This window comes from Podarcis muralis, chromosome 3, assembly GCF_964188315.1.
Source record: "Podarcis muralis chromosome 3, rPodMur119.hap1.1, whole genome shotgun sequence".
NCBI lineage: Eukaryota > Metazoa > Chordata > Lepidosauria > Squamata > Lacertidae > Podarcis > Podarcis muralis.
The window spans coordinates 63,031,672-63,058,518 of NC_135657.1; the positions used below are offsets into that span (position 1 = coordinate 63,031,672).

The 26,847-nt window shown below is 43.1% G+C and overlaps 1 protein-coding gene across 1 annotated transcript in view; it reads left to right on the forward strand.

Annotated features, from left to right (window-relative positions):
* The window catches only part of LOC144324914 (uncharacterized), a 51,263-nt gene that overhangs the window by 13,932 nt on the left and 10,484 nt on the right, over positions 1-26,847 (forward strand). Inside the window, exons 4-7 of the mRNA XM_077925339.1 lie at positions 646-720; positions 4,670-4,791; positions 8,745-8,957; positions 11,740-11,861. Coding sequence (XP_077781465.1) covers positions 646-720; positions 4,670-4,791; positions 8,745-8,957; positions 11,740-11,861 — 532 coding nt within the window. The remainder of the gene's footprint in view (positions 1-645; positions 721-4,669; positions 4,792-8,744; positions 8,958-11,739; positions 11,862-26,847) is intronic.

The following is a 26,847-nucleotide window of genomic DNA, read 5'->3' on the forward strand; positions in this document are numbered from 1 at the left end:
CATAGGATTGAATTATGGGAGCATTCCCATGACGCAGTATGGGAAACAGCCCTAAGTGTGTTGATTTTCAGTGGCACCACATCAACATAACAAAACTTATTACCATATTCTTACTGCCAAAATTAACTAAGCACAGAACTGCATTGTTATTGTAGTTGGAACCACTGTTCTTTCCCACCCTGTTCCTTTTGACTCCCATCTATCCTTTGAGTTCAGCCATTCAGGGTTCCACTTGAAGGACTCCTGCTGCTGCCTCATCTGCAGAATGCCCTGGTTTGGATGAGCCATTATACTAAAGAGCTGGGAAGTGCCATACTGGCACCCTGCTTTGCTGCAGCAAGATTTATCGTTTAGATAGTACTTGAAATTTGAAAGTGCAGTACCTCCATTTGGAAAGGAAGGCATCATCATTCCCATTGTATAAATGAGGAGCTGAGACTGAAACTGGTTTAGGTCACTTCCAGGTGACTCATTTATTGAGCATACATCCTGATTTGTTTATACAAAGTTTGTGGGGAGGTTAGATGATAATGGATATTTATTTAGTATTCCTTCTGATTTGTTTGCAGAGACATCACATGATGTTTCATCAATAATTTGTTTACTTGCAGTGAGTTGCTTGATTGTTTGTTTTTTTGCATACAGGAGAATTTAAAAATGGCACCCTTTACCTGCAGCATGGAGACTTGCAGTCCATTCAACCGCTTCATTCCACTGCAGGTATGTAAAGGTAAAGGACCCCTGGACGGTTAAGTCCAGTCAAAAGCGACTATGGGGTTGCAGCGTTCATCTTGCTTTCAGGCCAAGGGAGCCGACGTTTGTCCACAGACAGCTTTCTGGGTCATGTGGCCAGCATGACTAAACCACTTCTGGTGCAAGGAAACCAGAGCGCACAGAAACCCCATTTACCTTCCCGCCACAATGGTACCTATTTATCTACTTGCACTGGTGTGCTTTCGAACTGCTAGGTAGGCAGGAGCTGGGACAGAGCAACATGAGCTCACCCTGTTGTGCAGATTCGAACCACAGACCTTCTGATTGGCAAGCCCAAGATACTCTGTGGTTTAGACCACAGCGCCACCCACGTCCCTTACTCGCAGGTATGTAGCTAACATAAGACCATGACCTAGGGCTCTTGCAGAGGCCTCTGGAGATATGTTCTCACACCATACGTTCCACAGAACTTTACTAGGAGCTGTGTTTGAGTCCAGTACAACTGTCCTGGCGGCCCCCCATGGTGGCTCTGCTGCCCTTTGTTGGACTAGCTGCAAACTCAAAGGAAAAATACAGGCAAATGCATTTCCTCCTTTGAAAATAAGGGAGCACAGTTTTTAAAAATGATTATTCATATTTTATGAATCACTCTCCTGCCACAGTTGGAGAAGATCTGCCTCTGGATATCAGTTGCTGGGGTTCACAGGTAGGAAGTGTGCTGCATCCCAGATGTCCTGTTTCTGCATCTCCCCATCAGCATCAGGATGGCCACTGTGAGAAATGGATGCTGGATTAAATGAACCTTTCTCTCATTAACTCTCTAAGGTTCTTTGATATATTTCTTGAAAAGTAAGAGAATTAAAACACATTTAGGGCAGAACTAAAAAAGTGTTTTGGTCATATACCTGCCCCAGACTGTTACCTTGAGGATAGGGGAGTTGTTGCAAAGATGATTACAGATAGGTATTGATCAGGGTTCTATTTCTTCCCCCCACACATTTTTTTTAATGATTCCTAAGCACTTTTGTATACTGCTTTCATAAGGTGAAACATTTATAGCAATTGAGTGGGGGGAAAGGTTAGTGTTTCCTCTTTTTTGAACAGGTCTGGTGTCAAGCAAACAGTTCTGCTTTACAATGCATCTTTGTTGCCACTGCAGCGGGGACAGAAAGACAACTCTGGACTCACTTAAAATAATCTGCAAAGAATCATGAAAGAATATGCTTTTTTAATTGTTTGAGTGAAAAAGTCAAAAGGTGAAATGGCAGCAGTTTCAGCCTCTGAGTGATAGGTTGTAAAATTCCTGCCCAAGTAATCCACAGATATCTCTGACTGAGAAAGCATTGTGTGGTCAAAATGTAATAACAATAAGAGCTCAAGGACAAGCTGGTTCCATCATTGTTTGAAAGATATTTTGTTTTGTTTCCCCCCGGTATTAAATGCACAACTATTAGCTTTGCCAAATCAACAGTTCAAGACCCAGGGACTCTTTGGAGCTTTAGAATCTGAAAAAGGGGAAATCTTCAACGCCCCAAAACTTCATTTTAGAAGCAATAAATCTGCAACATGAAGGAGTTCCCTAACAGCAAGTCAGTAGGTCCTCAAAAAAAAAACCCCCATAAAGGCTTTGTACACTTTAGAAAGTTTGGAAAATCCTATTCTAAATGATGCTTCTATGTTATTTTCCAAAACAGTGCCTGGATGACAAGACTGGAAAGTTTCTGGAACTGTACTGGGAAGATGACTAAGTAAATCAAAGCATCAGTAGCACTCCCCTTACCTTACTTTGGGTCATGACAAAAAGAGTTTCCAGATAGCCCTTATTTTAAGGTAGACTCCTTATTTTAAAGGGATCTTATTTCAGATCATCAAGTTCCATGCAGGACATCAAGGAAAATGAATCTTGTTCATCATATTCATTATAGATCTTTGTATTGAGGGGCCACTAATAAGGAGGAAACCCAGGAATCTTGGAAACCGCTAAGGAGGAAACCATATATTTCTAAGAATATATGTTTGCCTTCAAATAAAAATGGGGAGATACTGCCTTTCTTTAAGGCTACAGGTGCTACATCACTACTATGCCAAATAATTCTACACAGAATCAGTCACTGTACATGAAATTGGTTCATGTGTAAGCTGTTAACCATGTATTTTCTTCATGCTAACACAAAGTTTCATTTTTGACATTGGCTAGAAGAAAAATTGCCCCCAAAACATGACAAACCACCTTTCTCTCTCAGCTGCCCTTGTGAAACCATTTAAAACATCTGCTCCATGCTTTTGTGTGGTGCATAGAATCTGGTATACAACATGGCTCTCAAAAATATTTTCTGCTTTCATTATACAAAAAAGTATCTTGCCTGTATCTTGACTGTGTGCAGAAGAACTTGAAAAATGAGGGGTTTTTTTAATGTCAGATGAAGGCACTAAAGGCAAGTGGGGCTGTGCCAGGATTTCCAAGGCTCACTCAGTAGCTGGCAACCCAGTGCCCTTCATAATACCAATCTCCTGTGACTACCCTTTCCTGGCCTTGGAACGGTTTGGGTGCCAGACTTCACAACTTTAAAGCGTACTTGGCTCCAGTTCAGTTAACATGTAAGATTAATTAGGAACTAACCATTTCATTGAAGTGCATCCAAGCCAGCCTTTCCCCCCTTTCTTTTCAAATTCATGGTTTGCCTCTCCTCATTATGGTGGATCAAGGTGTGCCTGCGTTTTGAGACATTTCCGTAAGGGTGTGATTATGAGAGAGACCTTTTTGCGGTCCTCGGTCTGAGAACGCTCCAAGAGCTGCCAGTTTCAGTCCATTGCAGCTGCAATGTTCTGAGGAAACCAGGATGAATATGGCTGATAAGTCAGGCATGCTTCATCTTTTCCCAACAACATTCTTGTATGGATTACAGAGTAATCTGACATGCAGGCTTTGCCAATTAAAACAGCCATGGAAATGACTGGAAGTGTTTTCCTTGGCTGCATCTGGCCATCCTCTTTACCGATCGAAAGGAACAAGGGTTAATTTGATTTAATGTGTGTGAAAAGTAATATTCCTCATACGAGGATACCTCTCTCATTTTTAGCGTTCCCGATCAATCCGTTCCACTAATCCTGTCCCAAAATCAATGAATAAAACCAACTGATTTAAACCAGAAAGAGCTGAACAGCTCTCTTTTGTTGGAAGTGAGTAATGGCAATTTAATAGGAGACAAGCCGCTCAGAAAGCCTGTGCTCATGAAAGAGCTAACGTTCAATTGTCCCAATCAGAGAATTTTGTTTGAGAAAACATGTTAAAAAGCTTCCCTATTAAAAAGTGTCTCTATTCCCTCTGAAATGCTTGACCACATTTAAGATTTAACTTTATCACTGTGGAACAGTGATGGGTTGCATCCAAAGCAGCATGACAAGAATGTTCCATCGGCACAAGGTTTTCTGCTTGTGCCATAGAACATTTCCCCCTCTCCTCCCCGCAGTATGCCCCCTAAATCTGTTCTAGAGGTTCTTTCAACCTTCTGGAGCAGATTTGGGGAGGGTGCACACAGGGAGAGAACAGAGGGGCAAGTCCCACTGCCTAACCAGAAATCCTTGTGCTGGCAGGATGGGTTAGCTGAATGCTGCCCTGTGTATTTCTGGACTACAATTCCCATCATCTCCGAACGTTGACTATGATAGGAATTGGAGTCCAGCAAAATCTGGAGGGCCACAGGTTTCCCCCCTCTGCTGTAGGAACACTGAGGGGCTGCAAGTTGCTGACTGCCATCAGGATAACATTGAGAGATCTAAAGTTACCCAGGCAGAGAAATAGTAAACCAAGTAAATAAAAAATAAGAAAGATGCTCCAAGATATAGGAAGCACATGTCTCCGGCAATTAAAAAAAAAAAACCTATTCACACTCCTGTATTACATTTGGTTTTAACAGATTTTGTCAATTGTATTTCTGTTCTTCAATTCTTTCAGGAGCTCATGAAGTGAATAGTGATCCAAATAAAGAAACCTCATCGCTGTCAGCTGTATCTCTTCAATCAACTGGCAAATCTGAAGTTAGCAGCAAATTAGGCATGGGAAGTTTGCCCCTACAAGTGAGAACAAAAATTGGATGCATTTTAGTAGATTCTTACACAGAATTGCTTAAATCCTACTTGTTAAATTTGGATGGAAATTTGCAATATCATGTACTATATACAGACTGGGGTTTTCTGTTTAAGTGAGAGTTCATTGTAAATATAAGGGTGGCTATGCAAGGGTGGCTGTGGCTATAGGAAGTGCTCAATATTTTTTTACATAAAAAAACATGCATGGGAGTTGCTGGTTCTGTGCTGAATCTACAGGTGACTTTATCCACTACATCCAGCTTTTCTAATACAGCCAAAATATTCTGGGAAAAGGAGAACGAAACAGCTGTGCAAATAATGCTTGCTCAATTACTTTTAGACATTTTAGTATTTTTGTTGAAACATCTAAAAATGATTTCCTTTGTACAATTACAAGATCCATTACATCTGGTTGCAGCAAGATTACCTTTTTATTAGAAAGCAAGCACTGAACCAAGTAAAACCAAATGGTTTAGAAAGTTATCGGTGATAGCCAATGCCAGTAATATTCAGAGTAGACTCAACGTGAACTCAGTGAGCCTAAGTTACATAAACTCATTGATATAAGTAGGTCTACTCTGACCATTAGTAACATTGGATATTACCTTATTAAGAGTTACTTACTGCAATTAAGTTCACAATCACTCACAGGTCACAGCTACAATATCTATAATAGGTAATTGGAGTGTAATTGTTTTACTTATTGATTACTTTCCTTAATTTCATAGCTCACTATACAATCCAGTAGAATTATCAGCATTTTATGGAATATTTTGCCTTCACAGCTAAATTGGGCTGGGCATCCTATGTGCATCAGATGTTAGCTTGCACAGTTCATCATACATTTTTCATACAGCTGTATTTCTGTACTGTACATATTTTTTGTTACCAGCTGAATTTCTGATTCTCACCTATGTCATCAGGACTTTTGTGATGCTCTTTGCTCCAAAGCCATAGGTTTCCTCTTTCATTCAGACCAAGAGAGATCAATTGTGTGTGGCTCCTATAATTTCTGTAGCATGTTCTTTTTCCCTAATTAAGAAATGTTCTTCAATATTCCAAAACTGGGGTAGCTATTTTTAAAAAGTAATCTGACTACCAGAATATCTTAACTGCACCATTGACAATTAGGAGATAGAGGGGGAAATCTCCAAACTTGAAATGCTCACACGAGAGACAGGTCAGATTTCAGGTTTATGGGATTTTCATCCACCTTAAACCATGTCTAGGGTTTTATAAACTACAGGGCATGGAAACTTTTTTCATGGTGATGATTCATGGGGCTACATGATGTTTCTCTAAGCCAGTGATCAGCAAAGTTTGCTTTCACAGGATGCGCTATCTTCAATGAAACTGGAATAGGGGAGATTCACTGTGTGGGTGTGGTCCTGTCTACCTTATAAAGTGCTGTGTCTTCATGAAACAGCCATCTGTGTTTAGTTACACAGTTTATTTGAAGACAGCTATTTCTGTCCCATTTCAAGGAAGATTCCATGGCTGGAGTCCTCTGAGTCCATATGGCAACCCCCAAAATAGTTCTTTCCTTAAAACTTACACACACACACACACAGGTGCAAAAGAATAAAGTAAACAAAAGCCAAACAGTAAAAAAGAGAGAGAGAGAACTTGTTCATTTCTGTGCTATGTGTGCATCTGTATAGAAAAGGCAGAAGGAGCAGAAATGGGCGGGAAAGAGACAAAGGTTGACTTTGTCTGATAAATGCATTTTCCAACCATTTCCCCCAAATGTGTAATAAATCCACAAGGCTTGCAAACCATTTCCCTTCAGGCAAACAAACACCAGACCTGAAATGCTCTAGATGTTTGATTAAAATAATAATAACATTACAGTCCCTTTGAATTGTTTGAACCATCCTCCCATGCTGCCTTTAGGAAGCTGCCATCAGTTAACACTGACTAGCAATGGCTCTACAGAGTCTCCAGCAGGAATCTTGGCTTACTTGGAGATGCCAGGGATTGAACCTGAAACCCTCTGCATGCAAAGCATGTGTGATCTGATGGGGCTACACCCAATCTCCTTGGTAAGCAACATAAACAGAGCCAGTTGCTTAGTTCCTCCCCAATCAAAATTTCTGTCCTTCCTGACCTTGCAGTGATATGCTAGGAAGGTGTCAAGTAATTGGTTCCTATATTTCTATATTCAGATGCTTACCAGAAACCTAAGAGAAGGTGTCTGGAAGTATGGACTGTATAACTGTGTGTGTGTAACAGCATGTTACTATATATATATCCCTTTATTACCTTTGTGTCTCTTCCGTCTTTCTCCCTTCATGTAGTATAGAAGACAGGCAGTCTGGTATATGTCCATGCGCTTACAATACTTTGTAAAGCACTGATAGTACTGGGGAAATAATAATTGTGTCGTTGAAATAGCCCTCCTAAATCTTTGTGTTATGAGTTGACATTGGTATGTTGCAATTTTTTCATACACTGGTGATTTTAGATGCAGAAGTGGCCTGAATTAATTGTAAGGTAAAGGTAAAGGTACCCCTGCCCGTACGGGCCAGTCTTGACAGACTCTGGGGTTGTGCGCCCATCTCACTCAAGAGGCCGGGGGCCAGCGCTGTCCGGAGACACATCCGGGTCACGTGGCCAGCGTGACAAGCTGCATCTGGCGAGCCAGCGCAGCACACGGAAACACTGTTTACCTTCCCGCCAGTAAGCGGTCCCTATTTATCTACTTGCACCTGGGGGTGCTTTCGAACTGCTAGGTTGGCAGGCGCTGAGACCGAGCAACGGGAGCGCACCCCGCCGCGGGGATTCGAACCGCCGACCTTTCAATCGACAAGCCCTAGGTGCTGAGGCTTTTACCCACAGCGCCACCCGCGTCCCCTTGAATTAATTGTAGCATGACTTTAATATGGGGAAAGGAACTGAATTTGGTTGATTTACTTTTACCATAGGTGCCGTCTTGTGCCCAAGATTGAGGGGGCCCAGCACGTGTTGTGTGTGTGTGACGTCATGTGCACTTAATGTGTTGCTTGTGTGTGATGTCATGCGCCCGGTGTGCAACATCATGTGCACACACCATGTGCACTATGTGACATTCTTGGAAGGAAACCAAGCGCAGAGTGGCTTCAGTGGCCTTCAGCTCCTCCTCTCACACGCTTGGCTCCGTGCTCGGCCTCCTCCATCCCCTCCATCTTGAGGGTGGGCAGCCCCCCCTGCCAACAAATATTGAGGGGGCCAAAGATACCTCGAAGGGCATTCTCAAGATATGTATTGTGGATTGGATACAGTGGTAAATTAAGAGCAATCCTGAATTAAACTTGCTAATAATAACCATCAGGACTTTCACTCTGCCTTGTTAAATAGAACTGCTCTTCCATGACGACCTGGAAACCCTGGGACTAAGAAAAGACACTGTTGGCCACAACTTGCAATCCAGTCATGCACAATTGATACAGGAGGGGTGTGTGGGGACAGATTTGCATTATAATGTTAATGGTTTAATGTGCGACTCACCAAGCTGAATGTAGCCTGCCAGCTGAATATTGTGGTGCTTCACACACACATATTGTGGTGCTTCACACACACCCTTGTCCTAAGCAAAGAGCAGAAGCAGGAAGTTCTTCAAGCCCCTGACTCCCTGGTAGAACACAGAACCGTGGATAGGTGACATTCAGCCTAGTGGATCACAATATATGCAGGCCTAGTGTAGCACTCACTTGAACATCTGCGTTCTCGCTTTCTCTTGCACTCTCTCTCTCTCTCTCTCTCTCTCTCACACACACACACACACACACACTATACATCTAGGGTTGCCATTTGAACAAGTGGAAATGGAACATACAAGTCCTATGAATAACTTATCCAAGCAATGGGTGAAAATGGAATGAACAATGGAAACAATATTATGAACATCCACCTTTTGCTGGCATAAATTCATTTCAATACTTTTGTGTTTGCTTTTTGCACAGCAAAAAGAAAGTATTTTCGATACTAAGAAGAACAAGTATTTGGTATTTTCCACTGACCCAATGGAATATAATATGCCACATCAAAGAGAACCAGATTCCCTGGTACATCAGTATACTTCTGCTGAAAGAACGAAATCACATCCTGTTCAGCCAATCGCATTCATACCATCGGATGCATTCGAGGAATGTAACGATAAGCGGAAACAAAAAGTAGTAAGTATATAAAAACCAAATTCACACCTGAAAACAAGGATTTTGCTTTAAAAAGAAAGGACATCATGAATACATGTGCTTTAAGCTGCCCAGAGTGGCTGGGGAAGCCCAGCCAGATGGGTGGGTTATAAATAATAAAATTGTTGTTGTTGTTGTTGTTGTTGTTATACATGTAGGTAGATAAATACTGTACATGGATAGTTGAGATTACCACCTTTGAAATAAAAACATCAGCTAACAGCCTTAAGGGAAATATTCCCAAATCCACACTATTGGGTTTGTCATTGTGAAACCTTACTGACAGTACAATCCTATACATAGAATCATAGAGTTAGAAGGTACCCTGGGTATTATCCAGTCCACACACCCTCTGCAATGCAGGAATGTGCAGCTGTCCCATAGGGGGTTTAACCTGCAACCTGGGTGTTATCAGCACCATGCTCTAACCCAGTGTTTCCCAACCTTGGGCCTCCAGCTGTTTTTGGACTACAACTCCCATCATCCCTAGCTAGCAAGACCAGTGGTCAGGGATGATGGGAATTGTAGTTCAAAAACAGCTGGAGGCCCAAGGTTGGGAAACACTGCTCTAACCAACTGAGCTAGGCTGTGTAATGCCTGTTTAGAAGTGTGCCCCAATGAATTCATTGGAGTTTACTCACAGTATAGGACTGCAGCCCTGAGAACAGTGTTATGTGTGAATAATGGGTGATGCCCAACATTAGTTCCATTGGATGGTATGCAATGCTAGTCCTACACAAAATAGACCTGTTGGTAGTGAATCAACATGACTTAGATTCATTGATTTCAGTGAGGGTACTCTGACTAGGAATTAGTTGACTTCCACCCGTTAAAATTAATGGGTCTACTCTGAGTATGACTAATGCAGGACACCACCCAATGGAATTACAAGCCTGGCATGCTTCTGAGGGACCACCCTTTCCAACCTCCACTGTCTGAAGAAAGGACGATCCTCCATGGCCAAACATTCCTAGGGACTGAAAACTAACATTCCAGAGAACTTACCACAAATTAAGTTTATTTTTGCCTTTCAAACTTCTGCATTTGGGTTGAAGAAAAGAATTTGCAACATCAGGGAGAAGAAATTAAGCCACATGCGCTGATGTTAGTAATGAAGACAGCAGGGAGTTCCGATAGATACATTTGATGTCAAAAGAAAATTACTCTTTGGTGAGACAGAAATTATCTCACTTGAATAATATTTTTCCTGAAGCTCTTTTCTCAAAACCGATGGCAGTCCTTCCAAAAAAGAGAAAGAACAAGAGAGGTTCTTGGCATCCAAAAGATCTTCCCAGATTTCTGAGTTTCCTTTTAATGCAATAAACTGTGTCCTAACGAAACACTTTCTGGAGAGCCGGTTTATGTTGTTGTTAATCCAATAAAGGGAGAAAGGACAGGGTTAAGTTTTGTATATGGATCCAGCATATTGAAAAGGGGCAGAGCTCAGTATACAGTGGTGCCCCGCAAGACGAATGCCTGGCAAGACGGAAAACCCGCTAGACGAAAGGGTTTTCCGTTTTTGAGTTGCTTCGCAAGACGATTTTCCCTATGGGCTTGCTTCGCAAGACGAAACGTCTTGTGAGTTCTTGCCAAAAAATTTTCGCTCCCCCCCCCCTTTTTCTAAGCCGCTAAGCCGCTAATAGCCTTTTAGCCGCTAAGCCGCTAAGCCTTTAATAGCCGCTAAACCGCTAATAGCGCTAATCCGCTAAGCCGCTAATAGGGTTGCTTCGCAAGACGAAAAAACCGCTAGACGAAGAGACTCACGGAACGGATTAATTTCATCTTGCGAGGCACCACTGTATTAGCAATGTCATCATATTTCAGTCAGTAATCATGATGAATTAAAGCAGGCAATCATGAGCAGGGCAAGGCAAAACAAATACAGAAATATACTTATTGGCTCTCAAAATTCAAAAAAGCTGTTGGGCACCCACTTCAAGAGATGATTGGATAGATGTTTAGGACAATGGAATAAGGTGCCTCTTCATACAAAGTATAACTAATAGTTGCAAGCGACTTCATGGATCCCTGATGTACTACGGGTTTTAGAAACTGTTGTCTTCTATACACAGTAGGCTGGATGGCTTTGGGTAGAGTGATATAGTGTAGTAGTAGATGAGAGCCTATTCTCTGAATGTGCTTACTTCCATATAATCTTGCTCAATCAACAAATATAATATGAAGTGGTCAACTGTGCTGTTCACTTGTGTCTTGGAAAGTGGGCTTCAATTGTTTCAAATACTTGACTGGAATAAGCAGAAGTACCCAAGACATCCTGTGATAAATAAGGGCATTGTGCTTTATGAACAGACTGTTTCCCTCATAAGCTGCTTAAAATCTTTTCTAATGTTTCAGTTCTATTTTTTAAAAAGCCATTAAAATTACAACATGGGTAGCACAGAGGATGGTGACAATATGAGGCCAGGGACTGTTTGAAAGACTAGCAAGTAGCTGCCCTGAATTGTAATCCTCAACAGGACTAGTGATCTGGTTTGTATCCTTATTTAAATATCACCATCTCCTGTAGGCTTCTTCGTGTTCAGCCTTTTTTTAAAAAACTGGCTTACTTTGACAAATTTATAAGCATTGAGGTCTGTCTAGAATCAGTTCCAAGGTCTTCTTGCTCTCATTCTCTTTCCTGCTCCCCAAACTGCATTCTAGAATTTTTGCTGCTGAAGCAAAAGCCTTGTGAAAAAGGAAACTCTGAAGCAAAACATTACCAAATATGTCTGCTCTCCTGCCCATGTCTTTTTTATTTCCACAGGAAAAGCCTCCAGACGCTGGTGACGACAGGCTAACCAATGAACAAGCAGCAGAGGCTCTCGTCACTGGGAAACAGGAGGGCGAGCGCCTGCCAAGAGCTGGTCTCACGAAGAGGAAGCCCTTGTAGGTACCACAGTCAGCTAGAGTAAAAGGGACACTGTCAGCTGAAACGTCAGCATAGTCAAAGCGTATCTGTTTGAAATTGTGGCCTACCTTCGGGAATGTCTCTTATTTTCCTAGCCAACTTCTCCCACTCTTAAAAAAAAAAGTTCTCTTTTTCTTTTCAAGCTGCACTTTGCAGTCAGACACATGCGCCATGTGTTCTTGTTTCTTCTCTACTTTGCATACAGAAGGTCCAAAGTTCAATTCTCAGCATCTCCCAGTAGGGCTGGGTGAACCTTCTGTCTAAACCCATGGGTAGCCTCTGTCAGAAGATGGTCCAGTGGTCTGGCTTGGTATAAGGCAGCTTTCTGTGTTCCTGTGTTCACCCTTCTTCATTTAATTTAAATCCATTACTTCTAGCCTTACTCCACTGGGCAACAGAAAACAAGTCTTTGTCCTCTGGTGACAGCCTTTTAGGTACTCATCCTCCTCTCCTCTGGTGTTCTTCTGTTCTCCAGGCTTAAATATGCCCAGTTCCTTTACCCTACCTTGTAGGAGGGCAGTTATTTATTTATTTTTACCCCAAAACCATATTTGTTCACCTATGAACAATTTGTTTACATCTTTCTTAGCATGGAAAAATATTGTTGGTTTTATTTTAGAATGCTACATGAGCGAATGTGTCTGCCATTTATTTTTGAATTGCTTGCTTATGCAGTTATGTAACTGGATGCTAAAAGCAAATAATTTGGTTTGAGATCTTGGACCCCATCAGTCTTAAAGGTAATGGGAAGAAGAGATAGGACAAAATGTGGAACTCAAATTCTCTGAGCCCAGGTAGCTCCTACCTGTCTACCAGATCCTTTAAATTGTGATAGGCAGAGCCCGGCTGCAGTCTGGAAGGGGGGAGGTGGATTCAATGCTTGTTGATAAGTGCATCTCCTCCATGTACTATTTCCTTCCTCATGCAAGTCAGCCATGCAACTGCAGGAGAGGACACTGATGTCAGAACAGGAGTTCCCCAGGCCCACCTCATCCAAGCTCCTTTCTTACTCCCCAAATATACTGTAAATTGCAAATTTAAAGGACAGTGGGATAAGTTGAGTGCACATCCATATATGCAGTCAAGTGGAGATACAGCCTATTGGTGATGCATTGCTTTTAGTAGAAGCCGCACAGTTTTGTATCCAAGTGCTCATTCCACAGAAATCAGTGCCATATAATTATAAAATATCTGCTCTCAAATGGACATTTGGAAGCCCATCTAAATGCAGATGTTGTCAGCATCAGTTCAGTTCTGTTAGACAGCATCTGTTTTCGGATGCACATTTTGATGTGTGTCTGATTTAACCTGGCACAAACCATGAACATTTTTTCATGGGTCTAAGCTTGTTACATATTTATTCAAGGAAAAAGCCTCTGCTACAAAGAATTTACACTGTTGTTCCAGCTTGCCCTGCATGGCTTTAGGTCTCGGGATGAAGCTGTGATCTGAAAATTACTTTTCCATATATTTATGAGTGTTTTTGAGTGCATATATGATGCTATTAGAATAACAAAATCTGCATGTCCACTTTGAGTTTATTTTGGTCTCTGCATGGTGCTCCACACCACTCAAAAAGTAAACATGAAGACACAACATCTAACATCTGTATTTAGTAACGCCTCTGTTCATAGCATCAGCAAAACACAGCCTGGGGCTGCTTTTTATGTGGAGGCACTTTTTACTAAAAATAGATATGTTCTCCCTCCCCTTTGAATGTGTCCATTTCTGCACAGTGGGGACATCACACAAAGGGGGGAAATGGCACCAAATTGCACATGCCAATCTGCTCTGAGAGTTAACTCTCCACAAGTTAATTCTTCCAGTCCTGTGCTCCCAGAAAAAGAAGAGCCTGTGTAAAGTTCCTTGTATGTTTCTTTGGGAAAGTGATTCCTTAGTTTCTTTGAGCTGCTCTTTGTTGGAACTTTTAGGGTCCATCACTATTTTGAGGTAGGATTGAATCACTTACTGGCAAATTTGGGTTATGCCGTTAAAGTGGATTTGGTGCTCTTGCTCAGCAAACCTGTTCCCCCATCCCAAAAAGAGAGTGGGAGTTTTTCTGATAAAGGAGGTGGCAGGAAAGTATATTGAAAAGTATGGGTTAGGTGTAGGATTGCTTGAAGTGATATTACGCCAACAAACAAATCAGAATGAATGTTTAATCAACAGATGATCAGGAAGTGAACTAAATTTCCCTTCCTAATTATTATGCTGGACATTGACTAGGGTGGGTGAATACTCTCCATTTCCCCTTTGCTTTGTCTGGCACAAACATAGATGTGAGCATGTGCGTTTGGTTTTAATGGTTTGGTTTCTTTGTTTCCATGAGTTCACAGGCCAAAGAGACAGTAGGGAAGAGAACAAGGCCCCTCCCTTCTCATGCAAGCTATTTCAAACTATTAGGTGCTTGCCTCCAGTAAAGTAACTGTTATCTTAAAGCATCTTCCTATCACATCCAAACCAAGTGGCCTGTGATAAACATGAATGCCACCACAGTTACTTGGACATGTGGGCGTATACTGGAGAAAGTGCATCCCACATTATGTGGGCATAGAGGATTTTCAGACCTTACTCTTAGCCCAGGCCTCCTCAAACTCGGTCCTCCAGAAGTTTTTGGCCTACAACTCCCATGATCCCTAGCTTGCAGGACCAGTAGTCCAGGATGATGGGAATTGTAGTCTCAAAACCTCTGGAGGGCCAAGTTTGAGCAAGCCTGTCATACCCAGATAGATGGGACTCATCAACTTGGGAAGGTAGCCCATCTAGGAGGAGGAAAACTCTGATCCACTGTCATGAGGCATGTTTTTTGGGAGAAGAAAAAGTTAAGGAGTAAATCCTACAAAAATATGGAGTGGAGTCCCCAAGGTGACTTGGACGCCTCCTTCCGGCAACTCCTGCAGCCAAGCTGGTGCCAAATGTATTGCTCTGCTTTTCTTTGGACCACATCAGCAAGGACAAAGAGGGGATGTCTTGTCAAGTGAGCTGACCAGGATCTCCATTCACACTGCCCAGGCTTGTGACCCAGGGAGGTCACTTCAGTGTTGCTAATGCAGCGGTTTAACTTCACCCCTGGAGGAGCACTCCATTGTCTCTCGAGACCAGACAGATGCCAACAACAACTCTTAGCCAATACAAAGATCGCTGTTTATAAGTTCCAGCTATGCCTGTCATTTCCTATTAATTGTAGTCCTATGTGGAATCCTATTTCCTGTCTGCATCCTTTTTTGTTTCTGAGTAGAAAGTTGCGAAGAGAAATAAATTATTGGGGTGGGGGACTGGCTGAGTTCACAGTGTTCCTTCAGGGCCTTGCCTTGCTTAGATGCTTTACTCTGGCACTTGTCCAAGTATGGCTTAGATAAAAATAGCAAGGGCTAAATATTTACCTCTCTTCTAGTAGACGAAACTCAGTATCAACCTTCTCACTGTGCAAATCCCGGGATTTACCAATGTTTGTCAGCTGGAATTCTTTCAGAGGTCCAATCTGATGAAAGCCCAAGTAAATGATTACTTCAACGCAGACTTTCACAAGATGTTAAAAGGGATTAGGGCAGGATTGAGCACAGGGATGCCATTTTTGGCAGCAGTCGTGTGTCTCCATAACATCTAGTTATGACCGAAATCTGTTAGAATCACAGATTCCAAACTGTGTTGCTGGGAAACATATCAGGGTTTCCCCAATAAGAAGTTCAGTGGTGGACAAAATTTCCTGCATGTATGGATGGCGAGAAATTCAGTTCAACCCACATTTAAAAGCAAATCTACCTGATCCACACCTTCCAAAACAATGCACAAACCAAATCACAACTAGCCTTTGAAGTTCATACTTCTTTGAATTTTGTGACAGTTTTCTGTTCATCTGTCTGTCCCTCCTTCCTTTCCTCTTTAATTTGGAAATGCTGATATAAATAAAGCTCAGTTTGCCTTTCCATTTACATCTCTGCCATGGTTATGTAACTGGCACACCTTGTTGCCATAACAGTCTAACCCTTAACAAACAGTTCTACCCATCAGGCTGGGGAAACTCTTATATTGGCATTTCTGAATTTAGAGAGCCAGTTATGTTGCTGCTGTCTTCTGGTGATGCACCTCCCCATTCCACTGCCCCATATGCACACCTTTTACATGCCCACATGGTCTCTCCTCTACATTTGGGCTTCTGTGCCTGGTTCAGGAAAGCCGCAGTGAATTTCTGCTCCTTGAACTTTGTTTTCTTGGATTTCTCTCCACATCCATTTCCCACTCCAGACTCATAATATTTTTCAGACTCTGAACAATGGATTAGCTGTTCTCTCCAAGTAGGTTTCCAGAAACAGGCTTTAGAGTTTTGCCATCTGTTTATCTTTCTTAGTATTCCAGTGAGTAGCTCCTTTATAAACTTTGCATGCAAATAACACCAAAACACTGAAAGGAGTTGTTTGTTTTTACTTCTGAGGTGGCTACCATTGCACGTGAGTATCCGTGTGGGCAGCAGATCACAGAAGCGGTGACAAAGGTGACAAACATTACTTTGGGTCAGCAATGAGACGTGCTTTATTTATGAGATACAAGGAACACGGCCTGGAGGGGGGGGGGGAGGAACACTAGCCAGTCACAATTTTAAGATATGGAATGACAGTTTCAGTTGGATCATAGGGCCAAGAAAGGGCAGGGGGAACATCCAGATGCCCCTTTTCTTGTGCATTCATGATGATTGGTGCTCATGATGGTATCAGAGAGGTTATATGCGACCTGATGGAGGACAGGTTTCTGCACAGCACTACTTGTTCCACAAAAGGGACGCAGGTGGCGCTGTGGGTTAAACCACAGAGCCTAGGGCTTGCTGATCAGAAGGTTGGTGGTTCGAATCCCTGCGACGGGGTGAGCTCCCATTCCTCGGTCCCAGCTCCTGCCAACCTAGCAGTTCGAAAGCACGTCAAAGTGCAAGCAGATAAATAGGTACCTCTCCTGCGGGAAGGTAAATGGCGTTTCCGTGCGCTGCTCTGGTTTGCCAGAAGCGGCTTAGTCATGCTGGCCACATGACCCAGAAGCTGTACGCCAGCTCCCTTGGCCAATGAAGCGAGATGAGTGCCGCAACCCCAGAGTCGGTCACGACTGGACCTAATGGTCAGGGGTCCCTTTACCTTTACTTTACTTGTTCCACAGAGATCCTGAGGGATTTCCACCATATAAATCACACTGTCCTTCATTACAAGGACTGGCTAACAACATCCTATCTTCTTCCCCAGTTTTTACAAATTTATACCTACTAAAGTTCCTGACCATCTTTGGCAAATGAACCCCCCATGTGAATTATTGTGAGGTGATCTCAAGGATATGAAGATTTCCTACAGTTTTCTGGTAAACAAATAAAAGCAAGGGATTCAGCATTCAGCTGAGAAGGATATCAGCTGCTCAAAAGCGTTGACAGTGGGACTGCTCACATGCCATTTAGCTTGGGAGGTCTTCAATTTGTAGGTCTGCTTACCCATTATCACTGACTTGTGGCAAGACATTGCCTCACTCTCTGGCTTCTGTAGGGCTGCTGACATTATTGCTTTCAAACGCCCCCCCAAACAATGACGTGATTATTTTTGTTTTTATTTTTAGCACATCTTTTGCACAGATGGGAGATGTGGTAGTCTTGTATCATTAGTTACACCCATATCGTGTATAAAGATCAGAGTTCCTGTCCTTTGCTATATTTTGTTTCCTTCACAAGATTCATGAGGGTTTGAAATATTTGTAAACATGTTTCTCAGATTGCGTTACCGGCATTCAGAAAGCAAGCTGGATCCACAGTAAAATGTTCTTCATCTGTTTTCCTTTTTTGCAGCAGCAGCTTCAGAACTGTTAGTCTGGTAATTCTGAGCCTTCCCCACCCCTAGTGAATAGTTCTTTTTCTCAGGGCTGGATGAGATGGGGAGGCAGGCCTCAGGATCATGACATCTCCCTGGGCCAGTGACCTTTGATCTTCTCCCTGTAAAGGGTCATGCCCACTGATAAGAACATAAGAGGAGCCAAGCAGGATCAGGCCAGTGGCCCATCTAGTCCAGCATCCTGTTCTCACAGTAGCCAACCGGATGCCTGTGGAAAACCCGCAAGTGCAAGAACAGTCTCCCTTCCAGCTACATAATGATGGGTGCTATCTAAACAAATACATATTTATATTTTAAGGTTTGGACTCAACAGAGTCACTGAGTGAGCGGGATGTCAGGGACTAGCTGGACACTCAGGGGTGGTGGTCAGATACTGATACGTGGGCACCAGGTGAAGTGGGGTTTGAGATAACTTGCAAGAAGGGTTCCATGGTCTGGGGGAATCTGTAGCAGCTAGGAAAGAAGAGTTAGAGGCAGGAGAAGCTGCAGGATTGGAGAGTGAAGGACACTTGATGCAGGAGGAGGGAGAGATAAGTAAGGTTGGTGTAGACACAAGGGCTTCCTCACCTCCTCCTCCTGCCCCTACTTCTCCTGCTCCACTGTCTCCCAGGACCAGGTGAGAATTGTAAAGGGGTGAGCAGAAGCAGGTTACACACAGATGTAATCTTTACCTGATTGCACACAGCTCAGGTGGGGACGATAGATAAGCTGAAGTTGGGACAGGGCCTCTCTTTTGCTGCAACTGCCCATCGAGTGCACACCTAGGAGTAGTTGAGAATCATAGGACTGATAGACGTGCTTTTTCCCAACTTATAAGCATACTTTAGACTACAACGAGTTAATTCCTCATTTTGTACATTCCTTGACTGACAGCGCCGGGACACGGAATGACTTCTGCTTGCGCAACAGACCTTCCCCTCCTCTCCTCCCTCTGTGTGCACCCCACATCCCCTCAAATCTTCTCCATAGGGGTGCAGGAAACTAAGAGCAGATGGGGGGGTTGCGGAGGTGCGCACAATACACAGAGGTGGAAATTAAGTTACGTGGAAGGCATTCTGCTTGTGCAATAACCTGTGACACGGTTTTTCAAGTGGCAGTTTCTACCACAAAATAACTGCAGGTAACAGGGGACGTCATGCCTCGGAGGCCTCTGTTGCCGCACAGTCTGTTACGAACACACAGAGGAATTGTGCAGCTTGGGATCAGGAAACATTTTGTTCTCTGATTTTGCTTTCTCACTTTCTTCAGGCCGCATTCCCAGCCAGAAGAAAGTGAATTTCTGCCAGAACATAATGGATTTTAATCATCCTCATATTCAAACATAGGGTACGCTAAAAAGAAAAAAAAAGGGGGGGGGGGGAATCTACCAAGCCTTCTACTTAGTTGCGGTTTGATTATTTGCTATGATGAACAATAAACCAGAAGAGCGACATTTCTTTTATAATACTGTAAACTTAAATGACATTTTGGTTAAATAATCTGACAATGAGGGAAATGATCCGGCTGCAGCTCCTTTCTATAAACTCCAAAGAGCAAACAATGATCTCATCGATACTGCAGTTGCTTGCCAATGGTAGTGGGAATGAGCAATTTGTAAGTGCAGGAAGCAAAACTCACCCCAGTGAAAAGTTCAATGAAGTCAACAGTACTCCACCAAAAGGAGACTTTCCTGTCTATCTAGAGTACAGTGCTTGAATATATTTCAGGAGTTTGCAGGTGTATGATGCTTTTAAACTGACCTGAGCTATTACATATGAAGATTGAGTTGAGTTAGACCATTAGCCACCCAGTCCAGTATTGCTAGCATTGTCTGGCAGACACTTTCCATGGTTTCAGGCAAGGGTCTTGTCTCTCCAAGCCCTGCCTAGAGATTGCCAAGACCTTCTGTGCATAAAATAGACGTTCTGTCACTGAGCAATGGCCCTTCCTCATCTAAGAGGGAATGGACCATATAAAAGGCTGCCTTATAATATTACAGATATTAAAAGTGGAAAGGGTTGAAGGAATGGGTAAGAAGCATCTTGAACTACACAAGGCCACAACTGGCCCAGTCCGAATGATTGCATGTTACCTCCAGGAAGCAGAAGCAACACACCTCTGAATACCAGAACTGGGGAACAACAGTGGAAGAGGGCAATTGTATCCAGGACCTTCTTGTTGGCTCTCCATAAAGTTTATGGCATAAGCATCTAGTTGGTCATTGTGAGGAACAGGATGCTGGACTAGACGTACATTTGGTTTGATCCAGCTCTTATGACTAGCTCACTGCAGCCATGCTAATGCAGCTATCAGGGTTTGGCCCTAGAAGGTGGTCTATAAATATTATGAATGAATGAATGGACGGACAGATGAACAGAAACCCTGGACCCACCCCCTCTTGCAATGATGATGTAAACTTTGCCAAGGCTTCTGCCATTCCATAGCCTGGACGCTGCAGGATCATGCTGCAAAAATGCAATTGGTGGATAAGCCAAAGTATGTCTTCACTGCTTGTGCTGTATCAATTTTGCCATTGGGGCCTACTAGAATAGGTCCAATCCAATACAACTTACACACCATAAGTTGCAATCTAAATATATAATTAAACCATTACAGCGGTACCTTGGTTCTCGAACGCCTTGGTACTCAAACATTTTGGCTCCCGAATGCTGAAAACCCAGAAGTAAGTGTTCTGGTTTTCAAATGTTTTTCAGAAGCCGAACATCCGATGTAGTTGTAGGTTATTGTTTCTGGGGCTCTTGCACCAATTGGTTTTCGAATGTTTCAGACGTCAAACGGACTTCCCGAACAGATTACTTTCGAGAACCAAGATACCACTGCATTTAAAAATAATGACAATATTTTGATATTTTGAATTAACCTACCTATCATTATCATTATCATTATCATTATCATTATCATATTTATATCCCGCCCATCTGGCTGGGTTTCCCCAGCCACTCTGGGTGGCTTACAATACATTAAAAACACGATAAAACATGAAACATTAAAGATTTTCCTAACCAGGGCTGCCTTCAGATGTCTTCTAAAAGTTGTGAACATAGTTCTTTATTTCCTTGACATCTGGTGGAGGGCGTTCCACAGGGTGGGCACTACTACCAAGAAGGTCCTCTGCTTGGTTCCCTGTAACTTCACTTCTCGCAGTGAAGGCCCTCGGAGCTGGGAGTAGCAGACAGGCATCTGATATTTAACCATGGCAGCAGGTGTGGATATTGGTTCCCCATTTTGTAAGAAATGCAATCCTTCGTTAGATAGAAGGTTCCACTCCAGCTGCTGCTATCTGATTAGGATAGGCAGTGGACTATTTTATGTTGTGAGGTATTGTTAAGGGATTCCTGTCCAAAAGGTTTGCATTAGTCTATTTCTGTTATCTTTGTCCATGGAGTTTTCTTGGCAGGGATACTGGAGTGGCTTGCTGGTTCCTGCTCCAGGTGGATCAAGTTTGGTCAAAACTGTCCACTATGACCTGGCCATCTTGGGTGGCCCTGCACGGCATAGCTCATAGCTTCCCCTTCGCCATGGCCACCTCATGAGAAGAGAAGACTCCCTGGAAAAGACCCTGATGTTGGGAAAGATGGAGGGCACAAGGAGAAGGGGATGACAGAAGACGAAATGGTTGGACAGTGTTATAGAAGCGGCCAACATGACTTTGACCAAACTGCGGGAGGCAGTGGAAGACAGGAGTGCCTGACGTGCTCTGGTCCATGGGGTCACGAAGTGTCGGGCACAACTAAACAACAACAAAATTTCTGTTATCATTCAACAGCAGCCACGTAGGTGAATACCAAGCCCATTAAAATAGATTTATTGATGGGGCACCTTCTACTGCATATCAAATTTATACTTAAGATCCACTGAAAACAATGCGACTACACAGATGTATGTGCATCTTGGCACTAGGCTGGGGTGCAGGTGTGAGAAGAAACTACCACCACATTTTGCTATGCAGTTATTTGTAATATTCAGAGAATTTCCTCACAATGCACATTTGGAAGCATGGGCTTTTTGTTCTGCTATTAGCATAACTTACTGGGGCTGGGGAGTGGGGGGGGAGAAATCCCAGCTTCTGATAAACCTGTGGAGAATGAAATGTCTGGGTTTAAATGAGCTTTTGTGGTAAACGTCACTTGGCTATTTTCTGATTCGTCTGCTAATGAGCTGGTTTTGCAGTGACTTTTATTAGTTGATATTCCTGGAGGGCCCTTGACATTCCATAAATATTTTTGTTTTTATTTTTTAGAAAAATGTTTTTGCTGCTTCATGGTCACTTTCCAGTTGCAAATCTTTCATTCAGATGCTAAACAGATGGACAGGTTTTAATTAGCTGGAGTCTGATTGCCAAGGAGACCTCCTTATTTAAACCCAACAAGAGAGTCTGCTTTCAAATCCAAATGTGCCCATAAAAGACAGCTTTATACTAAGGAGGGAGCAATAGTTTTATCACTGTGTGGTCATTAACACAGTTCACATGGGTTAAGTTGGAAAAAGACTTGCGATAATATTCATGCCTTGCTCCCCATTATAGCCCATTTGTTGCCAGTCTGCCAGGGAAACGAAATCTCTCTTTCGCAAAAGCACAGGAAACAGTTGGCATTGGTCTCCAAGCATTTTAATTTAGCCTCTCTTGAAGTTGCTGTAATAGTACCTATATTTTTAGTATGTTGCCCTTGGCATTTTGCATCCTGAGGGGCAGTTATAAAAATAATAACAAGCAACTTAACTTGTTTTTATACTGTTGAGAACAGTCCAGCCTTCTGGCCATGTAGGCCCTGGCCTAGGAGGTGTTGAATGACCTTTCCCCCTCCTAGTGGTAGTGAAGGTCAAAGTAGGAACCGAAAAATAGTGCTGTAATGCACAACATTTCAGTTTCCCTGAACACAGCCCTGGAGAAAAATCACTTTTGTCTAGAAGTAACTTTAAATGAATTCTTTTTACACCACATCCTAGCTGACTGTAGCAACACAAGATCACCTGAAGTATGATTTAACAGCAAAGTAGGCGTGCATAAACTTCACAAAAGGTACTCCAAATCTCACAATACTGGATCCTAAATAAATTTCAGTAACTTTCAACCATAATTTCCCATAATGCCTATCAAGTCAACAGCAAGCATTCCATGCAGTCATTTAAAAGTGAACCTACTTAATTCACACTTTCTGAAAGAATACACGAACCAAAACACAGCCATCCTTCAAAATTCGGACTCTTTCTTGAATTTTGCAATGCCGTTCTCCAGCCCCATAATGTGTGCAAAAATGCATATACTAGGATAAAGCGTGCAATAAAATGTATATATTGAAAATAGTATTCAAAATGCATTTTATCAGGGCAGTTTGCTTTGCAAAAATGTTGATATTGGGATAAATTCACACATGTTGGTGAATTTTTGTGAGGTTTTCTTTATTAAACACATCACAAAGTGCTGTGGAATGTGGAGAACTGAGCCTAGAGAGTTACTAGCACAACGGTAGCCTATCATTCGAGTGCTTCTGCTGTTGCATGTACATCTGGGGCTGGCCTTGATGGCAATTCCTTCTCTGAATTCCCAGCCCCATTTCTTGAAGAAGAGGAGTCTAACCATAGGGTTATGAGACAGGAGTTGGCAACCCACTTGGCTTTCTACCCATGTTTGGCAACTGTAGTTACCTTGGATACTCATGACTCCTGGACGGGAGAAGGCTGCTGTGTTGAGTTCCATAATGGAAGAAAGATGGAATATGAATACACTAAAATGAACAGATAAAAATGAACAATAAAGGGCACATAAATCAGAGATTTCAAAGGTTCTTGGATACGATTCACTGTATTTCAGAGCATTAGATTTCTGGCAAATGTATTTCCCCACATTACTGCTTTCCCCGTAACCTGTAACTGGTCCCAAGAGTTAAACAGGACCCGTTTGTGATATATGGGCACACTTTATTTGGGATGCTATGTGATGCTAGAGATAGCAGTGTTGACCTTGTCAGAATCTCTCCACGAAAACATGAACCCGTCTCAAACAGAAAACAATAAAGGTCATTTTGCCTTCTGGAAATGTTTTGCAGTAGCTGTAATCTTTTGTTGCCATTGACAGAAAATAAGCAGCTAACCGGTAAACAATAATGCTTTCAATTAGTCATTATGATCATTCTCTGGGAGTGCTAATGTCATTTTGCTACAGAAAAAGAACATTAAGTGCCAGCAATGATCAGTTTATCCCAGCTTATTCTTCCAGTAAAGCTCTTTAATGCAGGAGTTTTATTTCTTCTTATTCCTTTTGCATTTGTACTGTGCGTAGGCCTTAAGTCTTCCAAATCCTTTGGATGATCACATGGATTTACAAAGAATGGAAATCTAACACATGCTGAAGATCTTTTTTTTCTAATATCTAAAATGACTAACTAATGGCGGTGTGTGTATATTTAATGGAAGTATTTGTTTTGCATGAAAACTGAAGGGAATATTGAAAAAAATGGTGTGTGCATTTTGCTGTGAAAGAGTTACTTTTGTTCTTAATGTTAGGCTGACTGCCATGTGTGCAAACTTCCAGAGTCCACCCAGAGGACTTTACTATATAGGCAGTATAGGTAAAGGTAAAGGGACCCCTGACCATTAGGTCCAGTCGTGACCGACTCTGGGGTTGCGGCGCTCATCTCGCTTTACTGGCCGAGGGAGCCGGCATACAGCTTCCGGGTCATGTGGCCAGCATGACTAAGCTGCTTCTGGTGAACCAGAGCAGCACACGGAAACGCCATTTACCTTCCTGCCAGAGCAGTACCTATTTATCTACTTGCACTTTGACGTGCTTTTGAACTGCTAGGTTGGCAGGAGCAGGGACCGAGCCATGGGAGCTCACCCCGTCGAGGGGATTCGAACCACGACCTTCTGATCGGCAAGCCCTAGGCTCTGTGGTTTAACCCACAGCGCCACCTGCGTATCAATGCAATAAATAAATAAATACATGGTGTGCAGTAGCAGATGACATGGTGGAGCAGCAATGCTCACCTGACCTCTGGTTTGTTGAGTTACTGCTGCTTATTAGGTCAGTGGGGGATGCAATGGTGGGGTTAATGCAGTGCAAATGCCCTGGTTGAGCCAATCTAATGGTCCCACCAGTGCAATTGCATCACACCAACATCACTGCCGCTCCCCCTCTACTTCCCCATCAGTAGCAGCAATGTGACCTCTGTTTTTGATACTACTAACAAATGCACTTCTTATACCAAACAATCGCTACAATTCCCACCTTTGCCCCAAATTAGAAGAAGTAGGGACCATATTTAGGTGGCCCATATATACCAAACTCACTTAAGCAGATACATCAGAGCCTCTTCGTATAGCCTAGTTGCGGACCGTACGCATTCGTTGAGCAGATCTGCAGCAGAAGCCTACTTCACTGTGCAGATTGACTGCTCATCTGGGACCCAATGAATGGGCCAGATTTGTCTTTTGATCATGATTATGGGGCTGGGCATCTCAATAAAGCAGGTACAACAAAACAATTTCTTTTTTCATAAATGTATGGAGAGTGGTTGGCAGGGGGGCAGAAAATGCAGGACAAAACTTTGGATACCACTACCCTTATAGTGGGACGCGGGTGGCGCTGTGGGTTAAAGCCTCAGTGCCTAGGACTTGCCGATCGAAAGGTCGGCAGTTCGAATCACCGCGGCGGGGTGCGCTCCCGTTGCTCGGTCCCAGCGCCTGCCAACCTAGCAGTTCGAAAGCACCCTCGGGTGCAAGTAGATAAATAGGGACCGCTTACTAGCGGGAAGGTAAACGGCGTTTCCGTGTGTGGCTCTGGCTCACCACATGCAGCTTGTCACGCTGGCCACGTGACCCGGAAGTGTCTGCGGACAGCGCTGGCCCCCGGCCTATAGAGTGAGATGGGCGCACAACCCAAGAGTCTGGCAAGACTGGCCCGTACGGGCAGGGGTACCTTTACCTTTTTACCTTACCCTTATAGTAGCTGCCATCACCACCAAGGTTGAGAGAGCATAACCCTCATAAAGGCAATGGGGGGGGGGGAGGAGATGATGATGATTATGGGGACAGTGTACTAGATTATTCAGCAGGGTGACTTAAGGACACGGCATCTGCTTTCCTTGTGAATGTTCTGGCTAGAACTGAATCCCTTTATTAATGTATTTTGAAAGCTTATAGACTAAAATTTCCTGTGATCCTCCTCACATTAAGGCATTTGTCCCGCACACAAGGAACTACCTAATCTTTACAGATGCTCCATTGTAAGCCTTTGCACCAGATCCCTACGGCTGTCCTGTTTCACATAATGCTCTAATTGAAAGGCACGATTTCAAAACCTCTTGATGAGATCATGATGCATGTTTTTAAAAAACTGTGTTAATAAAACAAAGAAAGTCTGAGAGGCGCGGGTAGGATGATTTTTCTGCTTGTTTGGATTACAGAAGGGATTTTCAAAATACTTCGACACTGACCTCACTGCAGAAAAGCATCCATGCAGTAGAATACCACTTTAAGTCTCGTTCGAGAATAGCCATAGTCTTCTTATTGTTTGTGTCCCATCTTTAAGCCTCACTCTCACCCACTCCTCATTTCTGGCCAAGGGCTGAGATAAAGGTTTGTGCATGTGTAGCTGGGCTGAATAATGGCTACTCTATTCAATGGTAGATCAAGCCTGCAGAGGGAAACAATAGGTGTGGGAGCTGACCGCAAACCAGGAAAATCCCTCAGCTATAAGGGTATCACAGAACCATAGAATTGTAGAGTTGCAAGAGTCACCTAATCCAACCCACTGCAATGCAGGAATCTTTTTCCCAACATGGGGCTTGAACCTGCGACAACTGAAATTAAGGGTCTCATGCTGTGCCTTCTGAGCTATCTATACTTTGTAGTCCAATCCCTGCCAGGTCAGAGGCAGTGAATCTGAATATCCAGATTATTCGGCCACACTCTGAACGTGAGTAAGGAGACTTCCGGCATCACCACCCCACGGGGCTCCAAAACTCCAAACTGATAAGGCAACTTTGCATCGGAGGTGGTCCTGCCCTGTCCCTGGCCCTACAGCCCTGAGCTGTAGGCTTCAGAAGCTGCCAATCACCCTCAAAGGAGCCTAAGTGTGTGTGGGGGGGTGTCACCAAGCTCCCCTATT